Raw genomic sequence first — 23,572 nt, 5'->3', positions numbered from 1 at the left:
TTTGCATTTCTCTGATGACTAGTGATGTGGAGCATCTTTTCATGTGTTTGTTGGCCATCTGAATTTCTTCTTTAGGGAACTGTCTATTCAGCTCCTCTGCCCATTTTTTAATTGGATTATTTGCTTTTTGTTTGTTGAGGTGTGTAAGCTCTTTATATATTTTGGATGTCAATCCTTTATCGGATCTGTCATTTATGAATATATTCTCCCATACTGTAGGGTACCTTTTTGTTCTATTGATGGTGTCCTTTGCTGTACAGAAGCTTTTCAGCTTGATATAGTCCCACTTGTTCATTTTTGCTGTTGTTTTCCTTGCCCAGGGAGATATGTTCAAGAAGAGGTCACTCATGTTTATGTCTAAAAGGTTTTTGCCTATGTTTTTTTCTAAGAGTTTTATGGTTTCATGACTTACATTCAGGTGTTTGATCCATTTTGAGTTTACTTTTGTGTACGGGGTACGGGGGAGGGCTGTTCAACACAGAGAAGACAAGTAGTGATTTTACAGCATCTTACTATGCAGATGGACAGCGACTGTGAAGGGGTATGTGGGGGGGACTTGGTGAAGGGGGGAACCTAGTAAACATAATGTTCTTTCTGTTATTGTAGATTAATGATACCAAAATTAAAGAAAAAGAAAACAGAGTGAACAAGAAAAGAAAATTCTGTAATCCTATTGGTTTAATTTTTTTTCTATCCACCTGTATTTTAAACATATATATTCTCCTGTATTTTGTTTTCTGTATTTTTTATCTATAGGTCAACTATCTATAACACCTTTCCATGTTGAATTTTTAAATTATAGCCTGTTTTTCTTGTATATATGGTTTATGCTTTCTTTGGTAATGTCTTATGTGTGGTAAAATATACAAATTTAACATTTTTTAAATTTATTTAAGTTGTTGAAAAATTATTTAAAATTGTGTAAAATTTTAAAATGTGTTTAAAAGTAAGCAAAATTTACTATTTTAGCCTTTTTTTAGTGTATAATTCAGTAGTGTAAAGTACATTCATAATATTCTATAACATCCTTTTAATGCAGGGTGGTGTTATATTAAAAACCATCATATATTTAACAGAATCTTTATTGTTGGACATCTAAATTGCATCTATGATTTTCTATAAATAATGCTATGATAAACATGCTTGATGGAAAAATCTCTGTTTAAATAATACTACCTTTGTTTCTAAAATGTGGTGCCAGTTTATACTCAGATTATCAATGTGTGAGCATGATTCTATTTCACCACATTCTCCCTGATAGCAAGCATTCTTTTTTATGTTATATTTTAGATCTAAAAGTGTTAGTAAAGAGTGAACACGCACTTTGCTATTTTGCTTCAAAGTTAAAATGAGTATTTTTTAGAAATTCCAAGTATGTTAAAAAGTATTTTATTTTAACTGTTTATTAGTGAAGAAAGGAAATTAGTTCTCAAATATTGTTAATGCGTTGATTAGGGAAATGTGAGTTTGCATTCAGACTTTAGTCAAATCTAGAGAGCAGGAAAACCATTAAATCTTCATGGGTAAGGAAAGCCCTATGGCCCAGTTGAAGGAAAAATAGGGCTGTGATAGGAGGAAGAAGAAGGACACTGAAGTTTAGAGAATTAAATGGACCCTAACATCTATAACGTTCTGCAAATACTAAACAAACAACAAGGTAGTGATAATAACCTTTGTAAATAACCTGTACTTTTGGTGTTCCATTTAGTAACACAGAATTGACCTCTATTCACCCCAGATTTTCAGCTTTATGTAAAGGATATTTTCTGTTGGAACCAAATCTGACTTTGTGACACATATCTGGAAAAATGTCTTTTACTTGGGAGAGTTCTTCTTAGACCCTCCTTACCTTGAATTAGTGGATTTCTACAAATATTGTGGAGGACATATCTTGAAGTCTTTTTTCTATTTTCTATATACTCCTCATGTATTTAGTTTATATATGCGTGATTGGGGGAAGATATGACTCTTTCAGTTGCCTTTTAGTTTTATTTAAGATACCATTTTTTAACATTACATAGTAAGTACTAAGGAGGTAGAGATACCTAGCCAAGAAGACCTGATACAGTTTAAGGTAGGAAAGGAAAAACCGTGAATAAAGGTATTGGCTTGTAAAGATAAAAATGGTAATATTTGCAGGTTCCTTTTTCTGTTGTTGTTACTCCATTGCAATGTAGCTTGTAATTTCATCACTGCTGTAATTACTTTAAAATTACCAGTGGCTTTTTTCCCTTCTCCATTGATCTTGGTAAGTCCTTTCTGTGCCAGACTTTGCCTACTATGACTGCCCTTTGACTCCCAAGATGTTCTTTTTGGTAATTCTTACCTTTCTTGGTGTTTGCCTAGTCCTTAGACTGCTTTAGATCCTTTCTCCACCCCTCCCCCATCTGAAAATTGTGAAACTTCTCACCGGTCTCTGGTTCTCTATATAGTCCCACTTGTTTGCAATATCATTTCCTCAGACTCAATAAATCCCAACTTGAATGGTTTCACTTCAATACCCATTTCATTTACTTTGGCCGCCAGTCTCAAGAGTAGGTATTTTGGCATTACTTTTAGTTCTTTTAGTTGTTTTAGTTTTAGTTCTTCCCTTTCAAACTCTTGTTACCAAACTGTCACCACATATTTCTGGTATCCAGATATTCCTCTTCAATTTCCCTAGTGTAAAGTTGAGGGCTGTGACTTTTCTTAGGTTTGGTTGTTAGTGTATTTAAATATTCTTTATTAAAATTTGTATATATTTTGTCTTCTGAAGCATGAGGGGAAAGTGAATGCCTTGGACAGGCATCTTCTCTCGTTCATTTTTCGAGCAGTTACCTAGCACAAAATGGGTGTTGAAGAAACGTTTTTTGAATGACTTGCCCAAAGAACAAAAGAAGAACTTTCTTGGTTCTGAGTCTCGTGAGAAGAGAGAATCCATTTAATGGCAGCCAACTTTTTATCCTTTTTGCTATAAGACACAGTAGTGCAGTTGTTCGTATTTGTTGATAATGTTAAAGGAATTCTAATGGTTTGTGTTACAGAATTGTTTGATTGTATAAAATCTTTTCCCTGCTTTGTTTTAGGTTTTGGAAGGAAGGATGTCGTAGAGCACTTACTGCAGATGGGTGCTAATGTCCATGCTCGCGATGACGGAGGTCTCATCCCGCTTCATAACGCCTGTTCTTTCGGCCATGCGGAGGTTGTGAGCCTCTTACTGTGCCAGGGAGCTGACCCAAATGCTCGGGATAACTGGAACTACACCCCTCTGCATGAAGCTGCTATTAAAGGGAAAATCGATGTGTGCATTGGTGAGTATTATTTGATGATCTTTAAATTGTAACATCAACCTGACAGTTATACAACTGTAAGGAAAAGTTTACTATTCTCTCTTGTTTTTTATTGTGGTGGAAATTGTGTTCCCTTAGAGTAAGAAAACAAGGCTTTATTACTTATCTCTGACTCAGTTCTTTTCCTTCAAAAGGCAAGTGGAGTGATGGTATTAAAGTTGGTGAAGAACAAGATTCACGACATTAACTCTCAAAATGCAAGTCAAATGCCAACTGATGTGGAACTAAATTTTGATGGATTACCATTATCAAATATAGTTAATTTACAGTCTCTTTAAAAGACTGCAAACTTTCCATCTTAGCATCTAATGAGAGCTGTTGTAAAGTACAGATTCTTACTGAGTTGGATGACATATTTGGATGCTCTGGGTTGATTCAAGGAAGGTCACCTAGTACTAAAGCAAAGCCTTTTTTCTTTATGTTACTAAAATTGAACCCCAGCCATTTTATTAGGCCTGGGAAGTTTTGAGTGAGTGGTTTGAGTACAGTAAAGTTTTAATATTTTCAACATGTGCCATAGTCTGGAGAAAAAAGCCATTTCTAACAAAATAGAACTTTTCAACCATTTTAAATATTGAGATTATATGAAATTGAATTCAATCAGCATTTCTTTCTCTTTTATATATATATATATATACACACACACACACACAAACACATACACATTTTAGATTTTGTTTTATTATGTGAAAAAACATTTCGTCTTGAAATCTAAAACAAGCTTCTGGAGGATATAGTTTCTCTTAAGCATAGTTTCTTGATACTCAATATGGTGGATGTTTGTTTAGCCCGTGGCAGGTTGGTTTGCTTAACTGCTACCTTCCTGGATGACATCCATTTCAGTTTTATGATAAACTGATTATCTTTATGATAAAACTCAAATATATATGTCATTTTAAAAGATAGAATGGCAGTGCCATTATTAAGATTTTCTCCCTCTTTGTAGCCATCTACTTAGGCCTCCAACATGTTTTTCAGTTTTCCTCAAATCATTGCAATCCCTGATATCACTTCTTCAGCACATTCTCTGTCATTATCCTTTGTTACTTCAACATCCATTGCCATGACCTTTTGAGTACCCTTTTTTTCATCTATTTTCCGTTGATTCCCCCATTTTCTCCTAAGTAAGCATTACCTCCCAAGTCTCTCACTAAAACAGCCACATTCTGGACCAAGTCGGTATGTAAAACAACCCTCAAAAGCTTGAATTTATAACATTATCTCTGACCACAGAACCAGTTAAGTTACTTGTGATTGGCTACTGTGTGACAACTATTATTGAACTTGGTATATATAATATACTCTGACTTTCAGTTTCCCTAACTTGATCCCCCTTTGCTTCACCTTCTTTTCATATTCATTGGACTTGTCTGTCATTAGTCATAGAATTTTATATAGTTGTCACCTTCTTGAAATACTATCCTTTTTAGGCGTCAGTGTTCTGTTTTCCTACCTGTACCTCTGAATTTTTCATTCTATCAGTGCTTTTAATATCTTATTGAAATTAAAATTCTTTTCCTCCTCCTCTGAATCCCTATCCGGAAAGTACTTAATGAGCATGCTTCTTTTCTCTAGGTTCTTTTGAAATAAAGGACTTGATATAGGACTTTATCATTATCAGTGATATTTTTTATCTAACCTCATTTTAAAGACTATGAAGAATTATATAAAAACAATCATTACTTTTTAAATGAGTGACGTATATTAGGTAGGTCATTTAGAATATCTCTGATTTTTTCACTATTGTTTTATAAACAGTATTATAGAGAATATCCTCATTAAATATATATGTAAACTTTAATTACATTAGGATAAATTGCTGGAAACTCACAGCTTCTTAATAAGAACCAAAGAAACTGTAGCTGCTAGAGAACTCCACTAGGACTCTTGATGTAGTCTCTCACATTATCTTAACTGTAAGTCCTCCATAAATGAGCGAGGTTAAGAAAAGTCATTTCTCACACCTTCCTTACTCTCTGTAAAAATTCACTGAAAATTCAGTGAGAATTTGATTTCAGTTGGTTTTGTTTCATTATTGTCTCTTTTGCTTTCAGTATCTTCCTTTGGCATTTTTAACATCAGTTTTCCATATAAAAACTGAATTGGGATTTTTCTAAACAAGTCCCTATGTAGCATTTTCATAAAAAGTTAAAGTTAGCAAAATTCCATTCTTGTATCCTTAAAAAGGAGAAGAACTAAGAATGATAGTAGTTTTTCCTTCTAAAATAATCCCTACTGACAAAGAGCACCGCTCTCTTGATGACTTGCCTGCTTACATTCAACTGCTTTCAAGAGGGTTAGAGTATTTATACATTTACCTGATAAATTTGGGACTACTTTAGTAGGCATTCTGGCTAATGGTGGTAAATACATATATTTATATATTTGTTCATTGCTTTCTATTAGAATTCTCAGAATAAATGCCTTCATTCTGTTAAGGACTCAAAAAATATATCAAAGATATTTAAATTAGAAGAAAAAAGTTAAAAACACAAGGACAACAAAAACCCTCCTACTTTTAAAAAATGATACAAGCCTTTGCTTATTACTCTGTTAAATGAGTTAATGATACATCTGCATTTACTTTTAGATGAACCATGATGGTCCAAAACAATCTGTGGATTTCAGTGAGATGCATGGCTTAAGTATGGGGTTGTACGAAAATGGAATTTGAGGCAAATGGCTCCTGTCATCAGTCAGCCTCTTGCCTTACATAGTTATCGTGTCATCTGACACATGCAGATTAGAACTGTGTCCTTGTGTGGCGCAGTTGTGCAGTAACTGAGATTTCAGAGGCAAGTCCATGTGGGAGAAAAAGATTTATGCAGTCCTTCGCACTCCTCATTTTCAACTGACCAAACTAGAAAGTTGTTAAATATGATAATTGCAGTTTCAGGCTTCAAAAAATGTTATGTACTCTGATTGTTTTAGTTCTTGAATCATTGGAATCTGTTAATTCTCTTTGTAAAATGGAGTGGGTGTTAAATCTTTCATCTTTAAACAGAATCCAGGGTTAAAAATGCAAATCTTAGTTGTTTCATATTCTGCTCTCACATGTGACAGTAAAAATCAGACATTAAAAAAATCCAGCAATGTGTCCAAATACATGTTATTTTATATCAAGCCTGAAAATTTCTAGATTTGCTGCGCTACAAATAATCATGGTTAGAAATAGAGGGCATATATTTTATTTAGCCTTTTGGGGCACAGTATTGAGTGTTGATCTTTTGAAAGAATATGCTTGACCAATGAGGACTGAGAGAACAAGAGCAGGAAATATTCTAGTGGTTCTCTTAGAATGGAACCCTATCTGTCATACATATTATTTCAGAGTTATGGTTTCATGCTTTCTCATAGGGAAATTGTTTGATGGGATTCAGAAGAGGACATTGCCTGTGGGAGGTAAGGTATTTAGGACAAATGTGTAGATGTGCCTTTCAGATTCACCTAAGGGAAAGCAAGCCTGAGTTAAGATATATTAAAAAAGCTCTGGGGTGATCTTGGTTTCTACTTGTACAAGTAGAATGATAAGGTAAAAATGAATGCCTGGCTTTAGAATTAGGGAAGGATTCCACTTTCCCACTGAAAAACTGATCTTGTACAAATAATTTAGTTGCTTTGAGCGTCAATTTCTCATTTATAAAATGGGCATCATTCCTACTGCAGCAGGTTGTTATGGGAAGTTAAATGAAATAATAATGCAGGTCCAGCCTCATAAAATGCTTTTCTTTCCATTTTCTTTTCCCTGGAGTGGCAATGGTAAGGTGTTCTCATAGGTCATTTTTATTCTGACACTCAGTAAAAGCTTAATGGTGGACTGGGTGGTAATTACCATATGCTACTCTTTATAGTCATCAATATGAATTAGTTTATGTCCTTTGTTTCATATCATTTGTCATTTTGTATACTTGAATTATGATTTGATAAGACATGAAATCAGTTTTATTTTTCCATTGCACTTTAGGTTTTTTAACCTAGTCAGTTGGAGACATTGCACATAGGATAATGGAAAATTATTAATGTAACTTAAACATTTTTCCTACAAATGTTTCAGTAGCAAGAGTATAAAGTTTTAGTGATGCTCTGACTAAATATAAAGTATATGAAAGCTTAACAAGTGAAGAGGTGTGAACAATGATAGTATTTCTTAAGGCAAATTAATTATGAGTAAATACTTCCTCAAGCTGCCAGAGGGCATCGTAGTTGCTGTTTCTGAAAATTGCAACCCACTAGGAATTGAGAAGGGAAAGGGCAAGGAAGAATTATGTTGAAAGAAAAGGCACTTTTCCTCCTCAACATGGGGGAAGGGAGCTTAGTTGGGATGTGAAAATATGATCGAATACCATCAGTAAGAATATTGTCAATAGGATATTTATTGAAACCAAGAGAAAAACAAAAACTTAGTTTTAAAAAATTATTTGATATATTTTCCAAAGAATTCAAACTTGAGTTGTATTCTTTGTCTCCTTCAGATTGAAAGTACAACAATATATTGAGGTTTTAGTCTGTGGAATCAATTCTCAGAGGTACAGGAAAATAATAGTAGTGATAAAATTTCTAAAGAAACTGAAGTTCAAAACAGAGCCGGAATATAGAGGTCCAATCCTGTGTTCCTTGTGGAAAATGACTATAAATAAGTAACTTCAAACCTTTTATCTAATAACACTAAAACAGATTTCATTGGGTCTTCATGTTTTATCCTAATGAGGAGTTCACCTGGAATTCTTGTAAGTCCTTGAGGCCTTGAGAGAAGGAATGTGGGGTGCACAATTTAGGGAAGGGTTCAGAAAGACAGGCAAAGGGTCTGCTCTTCTCTTCCAGAGGCAGATTGGGAAGCACCTTTTGCGTGTGGTCATTGTCCTTTAGAACTGTAAAAATTCTCTGATCCTGTTATAAACTTACATAGTTAGACTGTAAAGTCATCTTCTTTATTCCTTATTAGTGTTTCTTTTAGCTGAGTCTAGTCAAGTTTTGGAAAAAGTAATCTTCCCCAAATAAAAGGAAGGCTAAAACAATAATTGATTTGGCACAAATGAATTCATTGCTCCTAGGGCTGTTACTAGCTTGCCTCTATTTAGTCCAATGTACAGGTTTTAGCACTTTCTGTGTACATAATTCTGTTTTTGAAAGGCAAGACATAAGATGCTGATTGAAGGGACAGGGCATTATTAAGTCCTGCTATGTGCTGAGAACCAAGCTAGGTTTTATACATACTGTCTTACTCATTTTTAACTGCAATCCTCTTAGGAAGGTAGTGTTTTATGAAAGAGGAAATTGAGATTGACAAAGGTGAAGGGACTTGACGAAGGTCAGAGCAGTATTCTAAAACTCACTGTACAGAGCAGTATTCTAAAACCCAGATTGGTCTGACTCCTGGACAGAGCTTTTTCTTAGACTTGATTTTCTGGAATTTCTAGGTAGAAAGAGATATGCTTTGCTGTAATCATTCTTATATTTACTCCTATGCCTGCCATATCGTATAATAAGGTTGTGGTTTGTGGAAGCAGATAGTGCTGATTTCCCAAATGTGTTGTGGCCTGGCTTAACTCTTTATTGCAAAAAGGATGTAATTGATGTAGATATAAAAATCTGCTTACATATATATACAGAACAATCCATTTCTAAGTTATTCCAGATGTAATGGGCATTTAAAACATTCTTGATTTTCTGTATTTATAGGAGAACTTCATAATAGAAGCAAAACCTAATTGAAGGATTCTTTTATTATTATAAAATTTCGTGCCCAAAGTTGAATCACAAAGAACTGCTCTCCTATGTAAATTAGTAAAAATTATTTACTTTGGTTAATTTTTTGAATGAGCAATTAAATATTTTCTAAGTTCTTCTTTTAAAAAATTGAAGTATAAGTGAAATAAAGTGTCTTGTTAATTTCAGGTATACATCATAGTGATTTGATATTTTTATACATTTTGAAATGAACCCCATGATAAGTCTGGTTACCATATGTCACATATAAACCTATTACACTATTATCTATATTCCCTATGCTGTACATCCCCATGACTTAATTATTTTCTAATTTGAGGTTTATACCTCTAAATCCCCTTTACTTTTTTATGCACATGCTTACTATATGCTGGGCACTCTTCTAAGAGCTCCTCAGATACTTGTTTTGTCCTCCTAATAACCCCATGAGGTAGGTACTGTTATTATCTCCTGACTTACAGATGAGGAAGCGGAAGGGCAGAGGTGAAGTAGCTTCCTAGGGTCCCAGAACTAGGAGGTGGTGGAACTGGATTCTAACCGATGCAGTCTGTTTCGACAGGACCAGCTCTTGACCAGAGCTGTGTTCTTAACCTTGCCTGTGATATTTTGCCACAAGGAAGTGAAGCAGACTTAGAAGAGAATTCGGGTTTTTTTGAACTTTAAAAAAAGAAATGCATTCTGATTTTTTCCAGTGAAGTACATGGAAAAAAGTTATAAATTGGTATCTATCTAATGAGGCACATGAAGGCAGGTAGTTCACTGAGGTGAAACTAAGTAACATGTCACAAGTATGACAGTCCCTCATGTTGACAGAATTCTGAATTTTTGGCGACTTTTGTATGAAAGGCGAAGATTAAAGAAAGTATGATTAAATGTGGACTTATACATGATAGAAAATGACTTCTTGACTTTTACTTAGAACTTACTTCTATAGTCTCAGCATTAGCACAGATTCTAAATTAATGTATTTATTTTATATTGCCCTTATTTATGAAATGCTTTCACCGTATTTAATGTCCACCTGACAAGAATAAGCATCTACATTACAAAAAAAGTAATTACAAATTAATTACTTTAAACAGCTCTAAGAGAAGTATTATTTTGGCAAACATAAGCATGCATAAAGATAACTTTTGTCTGAGAAATATCTCACATTATTAAATCATACATATTTATAATAAACAATAAAGCAATATAGAAATGTGTAAAATAGAAGGTGGAAGTCTCTATTATTTCATTCTCTTAGAGATATATTTTTTGTAAGCTTAGTCATTTGCCTTGTATAAATATATCTACATAATCTTTTAAATTTTAGATCTGTTACTGTGATAGGTGCCCTTGAGGTATCTGCCTAAGTACTCTTCTCTCGAAACTAATACCTTTTCCTCATCACCATTGTTTATTGCTGCTTCCTGCTTCTCTGTCCAAACTTAGGAAGCCCCGAACCAAATATTGAGATGAGTTGGACTAACTCTCTTTAGTGAGAATTTGGAATTAAGATTCAGACAGTACAGGTGTATGTATTGTCTGTATCTGAGGATAATAGTGGTAGTGCTGGAAGATAGTAATAGGTGGCAGCAAGATAAATTTTTAGACATGTTACTGCCTTTGCTTTTAATGAAATACCTCTGTTCTTTAATAATTTTTCCTGTTTAAGCTAGTAAAGTAGTTTTTTTCCCCTTATTTTTAAAAAACCTACTCATGGATTAAGTCAGTACTTAAAGATATATTCATAGATAGATCATAGAGCATCTTAAACTTAAATCCTTAGAGGTCATTTTTATTTTTTACTCTTTACTACTATTTATGATTACATTTGTTTTAATTGCTAGTTACTATTTTACTGATTTACAATTTACTTATTTCCTATTATGTTTTTAAGCCATAGAAATCTTTCTTCAAATGAAATCATCTGCAGCAACTCAGTATGTGAACGTGTTGAGAGAGAGGGAAGCAGCAGGAACCTTTGTGTGTCCCATCTTCCATAAATATATATGGTTGGGGGGAGTGGTTGTGAGTCCCTGTGAACCTAAGGAGCACTGATTTCAACCAGGAGCAATTTCACCCATTGAGGAGATACTTAGCAATGTCTAGAGACATTTTTGGTTGTCACCAAGGGGGAGTGCTATTAGTGCTATTGACATCTAGTGGGTGGAGGTCAGGGGAGCTGTTAAACATCTCAGCAGTGCACAAGGCGGCTCCCCACTGGTTGAGTACACAGTACATGCCAAGCTAAGGCCAAATGCGGGGCCTGACCTACTTGACTAGTCAAGATGCAGCAAGGTACTATTAGATCTAGGGTAGTTTATTACTTAAACTGAGTGAAAAGAAGGGTAAACCAAGGGTGCCAGCTCCTTGAGGTCCTTATTCTATACACCGAAAAGGATGTCATGGAAAGAAAAAGGACCAAGTGAACGCAACACGAGTTTTAGTAGTACTTGTTCCTGTTTTATAAGTGTAATACTTTTTTTTCTGCATTACTGAGTTTATCCTGTTTGGGCTTCTTAAATCTGTAGATTGGTGTCTTTTATTAGTTCTGGGTAAATCTTAGGCATTATCTTTTCAAATATATATGTATTTTTTTTTCTTTTAAGACTGATTACAGTATGTTAGACCTTCTTACTCTGTCCTGTGTTCATGATTATCTCTCCATGCAGCATTCTTTGAAACATCTATTGAGTATATTGTAGTTCAATAGTTTTCTCTTTGGGTGTTTGTAATCTGCAGTTAAACACCTCAGTTGAGCTTTTAAAAAATCAACTTTATTGAATTGTAATATAAAATGTGTTTGAAATAATGAAATAAAGTGCATACACTTTAAGCGTACTTACTGGTGAGTTCTGACAAATGTAATTGCTACAGCAATCAATTTAATAGAACATTCCAATCACTCTAATGTTCTCTGGTGCCCATTTTTTAAAAAATTTTTTTGGTATCATTAATCTACAATTACATGAAGGACATTATGTTTACTAGGCTCCCCCTTCACCAAGTCCCCCCCACATACCCCTTCACAGTCACTGTCCATCAGCGTAGGAAGATGCTGTAAAATCACTACTTGTCTTCTCTGTGTTGCACGGCCCTCCCCGTGCCCCCACACACACTATACATGCTAATCGTATTGCCCCCTTTCTTTTTCCCCGCCTTTATCCCTCCCTTCCCACCCATCCTCCCCAGTCCCTTTCCCTTTGGTAACTGTTAATCCATTCTTGGGTTCTGTGATTCTGCTGCTGTTTTGTTCCTTCAGTTTTCGTTGGTTCTTATACTCCACATATGAGTGAAATCATTTGGTACTTGTCTTTCTCGGCCTGGCTTATTTCACTGAGCATAATACCCTCTGGCTCCATCCATGTTGTTGCAAATGGTAGGATCTGTTTTTTTCTTATGGCTGAGTAATATTCCATTGTGTATATGTACCACATCTTCTTTATCCATTCATCTACTGATGAACATTTAGGTTGCTTCCATCTCTTGGCTATTGTAAATAGTGCAGTGATAAACATAGGGGTGCATCTGTGTTTTTCAAACTGGAGTGCTGCATGCTTATGGTAAATTCCTAGAAGTGGAATTCCTGGGACAATTGGTTTTTCTATTTTGAGCATTCTGAGGAACCTCCATACTGCTTTCCACAATGGCTGAACTAATTTACATTCCCACCAGCAGTGTAGGAGGGTTCCCCGTTCTCCACAACCTCGCCAACATTTGTTGTTGTTTGTCTTTTTGATGATGGCGATCCTTACTGGTGTGAGGTGATATCTCATTGTGGTTTTAATTTGCATTTCTCTGATGACAAGTGATATGGAGCATCTTTTCATGTGTCTGTTGGCCATCTGAATTTCTCCTTTAGGGAACTGTCTATTCAGCTCCTCTGCCCATTTTTTAATTGGATTATTTGCTTTTTGTTTGTTGAGGTGTGTGAGCTCTTTATATATTTTGGATGTCGACCCTTTATCGGATCTGTCATTTATGAATATATTCTCCCATACTGTAGGATACCTGTTTGTTCTATTGATGGTGTCTTTTGCTGTACAGAAGCTTTTTAGCTTGATATAGTCCCACTTGTTCATTTTTGCTTTTGTTTCCCTTGCCCGGGGAGATATGTTCATGAAGAAGTCACTCATATTTATGTCCATGAGATTTTTGCCTATGTTTTTTTCTAAGAGTTTTATGGTTTCATGATTTACAGTGAGGTCTTTGATCCATTTGGAGTTTACTTTTGTGTATGGGGTTAGACAGTGATCCAGTTTCATTCTCTTACATGTAGCTGTCCAGTTTTGCCAGCACCATCTGTTGAAGAGACTGTCATTTCCCCATTGTATGTCCATGGCTCCTTTATCATATATTAATTGGCCATATATGTTTGGGTTAATGTTTGGAGTCTCTATTCTGTCCCACTGGTCTGTGGTTCTGTTCTTGTGCCAGTACCAAATTGTCTTGATTACTGTGGCTTTGTAGTAGAGCTTGAAGTCGGGGAGCAAGAATCCCCCCCCCACTTTATTCTTCCTTTTCAGGATTGCTTTGGCCATTTGGGGTCTTTGGTGGTTCCATATGAATTTTTGAACTATTTGTTCCAATTCATTGAAGAATGCTGTTGGAAATTTGATAGGGATTGCATCGAATCTGTATATTGCTTTGGGCAGGATGGTCATTTTGACGATATTGATTCTTCCCAGCCAGGAGCATGGGATGAGTTTCCATTTGTTAGTGACCTCTTTAATTTCTCTTAAGAGTGTCTTGTAGTTTTCAGGGTATAGGTCTTTCACGGTCTTAGTTAGGTTTATTCCTAGGTATTTTATTCTTTTTGATGCTATTGTGAATGGAATTGTTTTCCTGATTTCTCTTTCTATTAGTTCATTGTTAGTGTATAAGAAAGCCACAGATTTCTGTGTGTTAATTTTGTATCCTGCAACTTTGCTGAATTCCGATATTAATTCTAGTAGTTTTGGAGTGGAGTCTTTAGGGTTTTTTATGTGCAATATCATGTCATCTGCAAATAGTGACAGTTTGACTTCTTCTTTACCAATCTGGATTCCTTGTATTTCTTTGCTTTCTCTAATTGCCATGGCTAGGACCTCCAGTACTATGTTGAATTACAGTGGGGAGAGTGGGCATTCCTGTCTTGTTCCCTATCTCAGAGGAAAAGCTTTCAGCTTCTCGCTGTTCAGTATAATGATAGTGTGGGTTTACCATATATGGCCTTTATTATGTTGAGGTACTTGCCCTCTATGCCCATTTTGTTGAGAGTCTTTATCATGTACGGATGTTGAATTTTGTCGAATGCTTTTTGAGCATCTATGGAGATGATCATGTGGTTTTTGTCCTTTTTGTTGATGTGGTGGATGATGTTGATGGATTTTCAAATGTTGTACCATCCTTGCATCCCTGGGATGAGTCCCACTTGGTCATGGTTTATGATCCTCGATGTATTTTTGAATTCAGTTTGCTAATATTTTGTTGAGTATTTTTGCATCTCCGTTCATCAGGGATATTGGTCTATAGTTTTCTTTTTTGGTGGAGTCTTTGCCTGGTTTTGGTATTAGGGTGATGTTGGCTTCATAGAATGAGTTTGGGAGTATTCCCTCCTCTTCTATTTTTTGGGAAACTTTAAGGAGAATGGGTATTATATCTTCTCTGTATGTCTGATAAAATTCCAAGATAAATCCATCTGGCCCGGGGGTTTTGTTCTTGGGTAGTTTTTTGATTACCCCTTCAATTTCTTTGCTGGTAATTGGTTTGTTTAGATTTTGTGTTTCTTCCTTAGTCAGTCTTGGAAGGTTGTATTTTTCTAGGAAGTTGTCCATTTCTCCTAGCTTTTCCAGCTTGTTAGCATATAGGTTTTCATAGTATTCTCTAATAATTCTTTGTATTTCTGTGGAGTCTGTTGTGATTTTTCCTTTCTTGTTTCTGATTCTGTTGATGTGTGTTGACTCTCTTTTTCTCTTAATAAGTCTGGCTAGAGGCTTATCTTTTTGTTTATTTTCTCAAAGAACCAGCTCTTGGTTTCATTGATTTTTTCTATTGTTTTATTCTTCTCTATTTTATTTATTTCTTCTCTGATCTTTATTATGTCCCTCCTTCTGCTGACTTTAGGCCTCATTTGTTCTTCTTTTTTCCAATTTTGATAATTGTGACATTAGACTATTCATTTGGGTTTGTTCTTCCTTCTTTAAATATGCCTGGAGTGCTATATACTTTCCTCTTAAGACTGCTTTTGCTGCGTCCCACAGAAGTTGGGGCTTTGTGGTGTTGTTGTCATTTATTTCAATATATTGCTGGATCTCCATTTTAATTTGGTCATTGATCCATTGATTATTTAGGAGTGTGTTGTTAAGCCTCCATGTGTTTGTGAGCCTTTTTGTTTTCTTTGTACAATTTATTTCTAGTTTTATACCTTTGTGGTCTGAAAAGTTGGTTGGTAGGATTTCAATCTTTTGGAATTTACTGAGGCTCTTTTTGTGGCCTAATATGTGGTCTATTCTGGAGAATGTTCCATGTGCACTTGAGAAGAATGTGTATCCTGTTGCTTTTGGGTGTAGAGTTCTATAGATGTCTATTAGGTCCATATGTTCTAGTGTGTTGTTCAGTGCCTCTGTGTCCTTATTTATTTTCTGTCTGGTGGATCTGTCCTTTGGAGTGAATGGTGTGTTGAAGTCTCCTAAAATGAATGCATTACATTCTGTTTCCTCCTTTAGTTCTGTTATTATTTGTTTCACATATGCTGGTGCTCCTGTGTTGGGTGCATATATATTTAGAATGGCTATATCCTCTTGTTGGACTGAGCCCTTTATCATTATGTAATGTCCTTCTTTATCTCCTGTTACTTTCTTTGTTTTGAAGTCTATTTTGTCTCATACTAGTACTACTACACCTGCTTTTTTCTCCCTGTTGTTTGCATGGATATCTTTTTCCGTCCCTTGACTTTTAGTCTGTGCATGTCTTTGGGTTTGAGGTGAGTCTCTTGTAAGCAGCATATAGATGGGTCTTGTTTTTTTATCCATTCAGTGACTTTATGTCTTTTGATTGGTGCATTCAGTCCATTTACATTTAGGGTGATTATCGATAGGTATGTACTTATTGCCATTTCATGCTTTAGATTCGTGGTTACCAAAGGTTCCAGGTTACTTTCCTTACTATCTAAGAGTCCAACTTAACTTACTTAGTATGCTGTTACAAACACAATCTAAAGGTTCTTTTCTATTTCTCCTCCTTTTTCTTCCTCCTCCATTCTTTATATATTAGGTATCAAATTCTGTACTTTTTGTCTATCCCTTGATTGACTTTGGGGATAGTCAATTTAATTTTGCATTTGCCTCACAATCAGCTGCTCCACCCTACCTACCGTGGTTTTACTACCTCTGGTGACAGACAGCTATCCAACCCTAGGAACACTCCGAAATAGACTGCAGAGATGGTTTGTGGGAGGTAAACTCTCTCAGCTTTTGCTTATCTGGAAATTGTTTAATCCCTCCTTCAAATTTAAATGATAATCTTGCCGGATAAAGTAATCTTGGTTCCAGGCCCTGCTTCATGGCATTAAATACATCATGCCACTCCCTTCTGGCCTGTAAGGTTTCTGCTGAGAAGTCTGATGTTAGCCTGATGGGCTTTCCTTTGTATGTGATCTTATTTCTGTCTCTGGCTGCTTTTAACAGTCTGTCCTTATCCTTGACCTTTCCCATTTTAATTACTATGTGTCTTGATGCTGTCTTCCTTGGGTCCCTTGTGTTGGGAGATCTGTGGATCTCCATAGCCTGAGAGACTATGTCCTTCCCCATATTGGGGAAGTTTTCAGCAACTACCTCCTCAAAGACACTTTCTATCCCTTTCTCTCTCTCTTCTTCATATATAAAATGCAAATATTGTTCCGCTTGGATTGGTCACACAGTTCTCTCAATATTCTTTAATTTTTAGAGATCCTTTTTTCTCTCTGTGCCTCAGCTTCTTTGTATTCCTCTTCTCTAGTTTCTATTTCATTTATTGTCTCCTCCACTGTATCCAACCTGCTTTTAATACCCTCCATCGTGTTCTTCAACAATTGGATCTCCGACCTGAATTCATTCCTGTGTTCTTGGATGTCTTTCCGTACCTCCATTAGAATGTTGATTATTTTTATTTTGAACTCCCTTTCAAGAAGAGTCACGAGATCCATATCATTTAAATCTTTCTCAGGAGTTGTATTTACAATTTTTCTCTGGACAAGGTTCCTTTGGCGTTTCATGTTTGTATATGGCGCCCTCTAGTGTCCAGAAGCTCTATTCTGGAGCTGCTCAGCCCCTGAAGAAATGTTGGGGGTCACAGGGGAGCAGTACTGGTGCCTGGGGGGAGGAAAGAGGTGTTCCCCGCCTACCGGCTGCTGTGCCTGTCTCCACTGTTTGAGCCAGTGGGCTGGTCACACATGTATAAGTTTTTGTCCCAGAGTAGCCGGATATGGATCCCTGCTTTCCACAAGTGGCTGGAATCCCAGTCTCCCCAGGAACTCTGCCTGTATTAACTTTCCAACCCGGTAGTCATGCGAGTCTCATCAAAGTACAATGAAATGTAAGTTTGTGCTCCCAGAGCAGATCTCCGGAGCTAGGTATTCAGTAGTCCCAAGCCTTCCACTCCCTCCCTGCTCCGTTTCTCTTCCTCCTGCCAGTGAGCTGGGGTGGGGGAAGGACTCGGGTCCCGCGGAGCCACAGCTCTGGTACGTTACCCCGTTCGGTGAGGTCTGCTCTTTTCTCCAGGTGTATGCAGTCTGGCACTGCCCTCTTTCCTGTTGCTCTCTCAGGATTAGTTGCACCAATTAAATTTTCTAATTGTAACCAGTTTTAGGAGGAAGCCTCTGTCTCTCCTCTCACTCTGCCATCTTTAATGCAACCTGCATTATTTTTTTTGACAGTGCTTTTGGAAAATAGTCCACATAGTGGAGAGTAGGCTGAGGTCCCGGGTCCAGGAAGGAGGGGGTGGGGCCACCCACCGATGGCCAGTCGGGGCCCCGCACTCACACTCCTTCCGGGAATTTTGGCACCAAATGTAAGATAAATTTTAGCTGAAATAAGCAGGCGAAGAGAGGCAACAAAGGGCCAGGCAGTTTATTTGAATGCCCCTGGGCGAGGTTCCCTAGTCTACGGAAATAGAGGCTGGGCAAGTCGCCTTCTGGTGCCCATTTATAGTCAGTTTTCTCTTCCCCTCTATCCTCAGGCAATAATTAATCAGTTTCTGTCACTTCCAGAAATGTTCTTTGCTGACTGGTTTCTTTTGCTCACCATAATGTTTTAGGTATTTCATCTGTCTTCTCTAAGTCAGTAGTTCATTTTTTTTTAATGTTGAGTAGTTTTCTGTTGTATGGATATACCACAATTTGCTTATTCTTTTGCCTGTTTATGGATATTGAGATCATTCTTAATTTTTATTCTTATAAGAAAAATATGAATATCCATGTACAAGTCTTTTGTGTGAATGCATTTCTTTTCCTCTTGGATTATTACCTAAAAATAGAATAGGACATATCATAGTGTATATTTATTTTTATAAAAGCCTGCCAAACTGATTTCCAAAATGGTAACACCATTTTCTGTGCCCCCAGCAATACGTAAAAGTTCCAGTTGAGTATATCCTCATTAACACTTTATATTTCCTGTCTTTTAAATGCCAATTTATATGTTGACTAATGATATTGAGCATCTTTTCATGTATTAGTAACTTGTATATCTTTTGTGAAGTGTCTTAGTTTTTTTGCCCATTTTCCAAATTGGGTTGTTGATTTGTAGGAGTTCATTATACATATAATCTGGATCTCAAGACCTTACCACACATATTTGTTGCTAACATTTTGTTCTGGTCTGTGGTTTGCCTTTTCATGTTCTTAAATGGTGTCTTTTGAAGAGCAGAAAGTCTTAATGTTGATGAAGTACAGTTTGTCAATCATTTCTCTTATGGCTTAAGCTCCTTTTATTCTAAGAAATCTTTTCTATATCAAATTCATGAAGATGTTCTTCCATGTTTGTTCCACAGATTTTATTGCTTTAACTTTTACATTTATGTCTCATTTGCCACTAATTTGTTTGTACAGTGTGAGGTAATAGTCAAGTTTTGTGGTTTTGTGTTCTAGTATGATTTGTCAAAAAGGCTGCTGTATTTTCCTCATTGAATTACTTTGTCTTCTTTGTAGAAAAATCCATTCATGTGCTGGTCTGTTCTCTGTTCCATTGATCTAAATATCTATTCTTACTCTAATAGTACACTGTCTTAATTACTATAGCTCTTTAAAATAGATCTTGAAATTAGGTGGTGTGATTCCTTCAACTTTTCAGGTCTAGAATTTTCTGCTGGTTCTTAAAGAATCTCTGTTTACTTCTTCAAGCCATATTTTCCTTTAATTCTTCAAATTTATTTGTAATAGTTGCTTCAAAGTCTTTATCTACTAATTCCAACATCTGCGCCATCTCAGAAGTGATTTTTTTTAAAGCTTTTTGTTGTGGTTCGTGGCTGTGGATCACATTTTCCTTTTTTAAAATATGTCTAATAATCTTTGATTCAATAGCAAACATTCTAAGGACTCTGCAGTGTTGTTATCACTTATCTTTCTCTGAAAATGTTTAATTCTTGTTTTAGCAGAGAACTCAGTTGCTGGTAGATCACCCTGAACTACTAGAAAACTTTGGTTTTATGGTTTGTAGTGCATTTCTGTGGAAAGCCCAAAGTGTTTTCCAAATTTCTTTATTGTGGTAGGACTCAATTTCCAGAATGTCCCCTCTGCAGATCTTGTTTGGTTTTAGAGTTTATTTGGGTGTATCTAGACTAGGGCTTATCCTAGGACACAAGTTTTCAAATATTTTGGTCTCTGCATTCTTCAGTATCATTGAGCATTTTGCAGAGCTTTGTTTATGTGGGTTGCATATAACATTAGAAATCAAAACTATAAACTTAAAAAGTTACTAATTTATTTAGTAAATTCTATGTTAATAGAAATAACATTTTTATGAAAAGTAACTATACTTTCCAAAACAGAGAAGTTAGAGAGAATATTGTCCTTCTTTACACTAATGCAAGTATCTTCACTATCTGTTTTAATCAAAGCCAGCTGGATCCTCATCTGCTTCTGTGTGTGGTCTGATAAGATCTAAATTTAAAGTTGGAAGAGGGAAGTATATTTACTAACATTTTCAAGTAATTATGGATATTCTCTTTTGATATCCCATCCACACTTGACAAGTGGGAGTTTCTTAATGGTTAATTGCAATGTGGAAACTGAAACCCTATTAGAAAACTTTGTACTCCTGAGCAACACAATCCATTGGTCTGCCTTTTACTTTAAAAGGATCATGTATGTACCCAAACATGATGTTGTAATGGTTTCCTTTGGTCATTTTGAAAATACTGGTTCACTGAGATAGTCAGATATTTCAAAATATTGACACTATTTTTATATTATATCAAAAAATTACATGTTATGATTTGTTATAATTACACTGATAACAGTAGAAAAGTCTAGTCAGAAGTTCAAGCTCATGAAGGCAGATAAAAAATTTTCCAAAATTCTATTTTCTGCCTGAAAGCTTAAATATTATCATTAACAGTTTGAAATCACATCTCCTTCCAACATCTGAATAACCATGGTATTTCTGTCAGTTTTTCTTTTAATTAAAAATGATGCTTTATGACAAAAAGTAGCTAGTTCAGCTTGCAACTCTAATAATCACACATCTTTTCCCAGTGGAGACAACCATTGTTATTTGATCTGTAGCAGAAGCTCTTTATGCATTCTTTCTAATTCTTCACAGATAATAAAAAGATGTTTGCAAGGGTCATGATTTAATAAAATTAATAATTGCACTGTGTCATCAAGGACATTCTAAGATGAAGCTGCCTTTTTATTTGTCTTCTGCTACAGATGCACAGTGGTGAAGAATGTCGTGATAGTGAGGATGGTGTGGTGCCACTGCCTTGACTTGCGCTAAATCACTAGCGGTTTTATTTTCATTGCTGTTGCACCACCAGTGCAAACAAATGTTAATACAGTGAAACAAATTATGTTGTCATGTTACTGTGAAAATAGTTTTACATTGTAGACCCCAACTCTTTGCTCCAGGGCATGGTGCTTATTCATAACTAGATGCTTTTCTGTTTTCTCAGCTCTACACCAAGTGTGTTAATGAGGTGGTTTTTTTTAGGATTTCTTTACTCGCTTAAGGCCAGAATTCCAGTTTTCTCTCAGCTCTACTCCCTCCCCTAGCAATTCTTGAACTCTCCTGTGTTAATGCTCTCAACCCATAGCAGCTACTACGTGTTAATAAGCCTCAGGTGGTCTCGCCTCACACATACATAGGGCAGCCCACAGCGTGTTATCACAGACAACTCCGATGCAGACATCTGAGGCCTGCTTTCTGCACAGGTTCCTCCTTTCCAGTTTCCCACCCTGCAGAATCCAGCCAGCTCATCTACTCTGAATTCACATGTCTTCTTGGCTCACCATGACCACTTTGTTCGGCTCCGATTCCAGTAGTGTGCACAAGGTTGGCACATTGTCTCAGGCAGAGTTGAGTGATTATGGTATCTATCTTTTGAATCTCCTTTCTTTAAAAGATCTCAGTTTTGCCCTACTATTGACTACTGCCTTCAATTGATTGCTTTATGTGTTTTGTCCACTTTTATAATTGTTTATATCAAAGAGGAAGGGCTAGCTTAATACTAGTTACTCCATCAAGTTGGAAACTGAAGCCCTCATTTTTTATTTCAGTTATTGTATTTTTGTTTCCAGAGGTTCTTTTTAGCTCTTTACAAATTTGCCTTACCACTTTTTATAGTTTCCTCAAACTTAGATCTTTCAGCTTGCCTTTTATTTCATGAAACACAAGAACATGGTTCTCTTTATTATCTGTGTCTGCTAATTCTGGTAGCTGATTTTCTTCAGTCTGTTTTTGTGCCTCTTGATGCCAGTTGTTGCTTCTGCATTTTATATTACCTGTGTGCCTGGTGATCTTGGCTCTCTGCTGGACATTCTACTATATATTTATTTATAGGAATAATTTTTTGGCCTTTGGTAAGGGTACCTTCCCCTGAGAAGATGCGCATAGGAGTCTGCCAGTTACGCTGGTGTTACTGCCTGATGGGACCACCTTAAATCAAGTTCAAGGCTTCAGATAGCCCGGACACCCACAGGTTTCCAACTGGAGTTAACCGGTCTGTACTAGGGCTGGTTCACATCCACTTTTTCCTTCCCTGAAGGTACAGCCCTTTTTGTTTGGGGAGAGTTTTTGTTAAAATCCTTACTTTTAAGGGGCTCTGAGCATTGATTACTATTCCTTTGACCCATGAAGCACTGAGAGGGCAGTTTATATTTTTCTCAATCAGTAATTGCTTTCGGAACAAAGGCAGCTTCCATACATGGTTACCCTCTGGATTGCATTTGCTCCAAATTTTGGGCTGGTAATTCTTTAGTTATCTTGTTGGCTCTTGGATGATTTTAAGATGTTATGTTTTTGTTTTAAATCTAGTTCTGTTCATTATTTACAGCCTTAGGGGTAGTACAAATAAGCTAGTCTGTCAATACTGAAAACATGAAATTGTGTCATTTAAATTCTAAATCAAATTCAGTAAGCCATAATGCTATGTAGGGTAGAACTGGTAACTTGAATTTCCATGTTTACTGTTTGGTACATCAACTCTTTATGATTTAAAAAAATAAAATAACGTCAGTTAGTTTACTTCTATGCCATAGTAAGTAAAGCGTATCTTATGTGAAAAGATAAATGGCTTCTCAAAAAATACATACAGTATATAAATATGTACAGTGTTATAGGGGTATACTATTATGTCATTAAATAGTATTATACTATCTATTATCATGCTGTACATATTTCTATGGAAGAAGTGGTCTATGTATTAACCACAGAATATATCATGTACATCACTTAAAAAATAACCTGTCCCTTAAAATCTCTGTGTGTTGGTGAGAGTCCTATACATTGAAGATTGTAGCTAGTTAAAGTTTGGTCCCTTGCTATTTTGCTCTAAAATTAAAATATTTATTTGCTAATAAATCTAATGAATTTAGTCCTTTGTGTGATTCATTTTTGGAAACTCAGTCAAATAAATGTCTCTGCTCTTAAAAAGTAAGATGATTATGAAATAATTTGGAAAACATTTTCACACATACATAACTTCTTTTAAAATTGAGTGTCAGTTCATTGTGAGAAACAGTTTTAGGCTCTTACTGTAGCTCCAAAATTTACATAGCAAATAAATTACAATATTTTTAATAGGGGAGTTTCTACCATTTATACTAAGATACTTTTTGATAATTTACCTTAAAGTTTTGCTACATTTTTAGGTTGGAAAATTCACATTGCTTCTGTTCCTGTCTTCTCAAGTCAGTTAATAATGCCTGTCCTTAAGTATAATTTATCAAAGGAGCACTTTGTATTTTTCTAGGAAAATGCTCTAGGATTTGCATACATGTACAGCTATTTTCTTTTGGAAGAATTAAAATGATATGAATGCTTAAATTGAGTGGTTTTGAGAAATTAATTGAAATA

General features: G+C 35.8%; 1 protein-coding gene across 3 annotated transcripts in view; it reads left to right on the top strand.

Annotated features, from left to right (window-relative positions):
- Positions 1-23,572, top strand: part of TNKS (tankyrase) — a 168,399-nt gene that overhangs the window by 13,482 nt on the left and 131,345 nt on the right. For 2 of the 3 annotated variants that reach the window (XM_036997576.2, XM_036997568.2), the window contains exon 2: positions 3,066-3,290. In XM_036997576.2, coding sequence (XP_036853471.1) covers positions 3,066-3,290 — 225 coding nt within the window. Of the gene's footprint in view, positions 1-3,065; positions 3,291-5,512; positions 6,732-23,572 lie in introns of those variants that run through there. The other variant, XM_073219073.1, reaches the window with a different exon arrangement.

Source organism: Manis javanica, chromosome 12 (genome assembly GCF_040802235.1).
Source record: "Manis javanica isolate MJ-LG chromosome 12, MJ_LKY, whole genome shotgun sequence".
NCBI classification, from domain to species: Eukaryota; Metazoa; Chordata; class Mammalia; order Pholidota; family Manidae; genus Manis; species Manis javanica.
The sequence above is the reverse complement of the archived record's forward strand: the minus strand, read 5'-3'. Positions and strand labels throughout refer to the sequence as shown.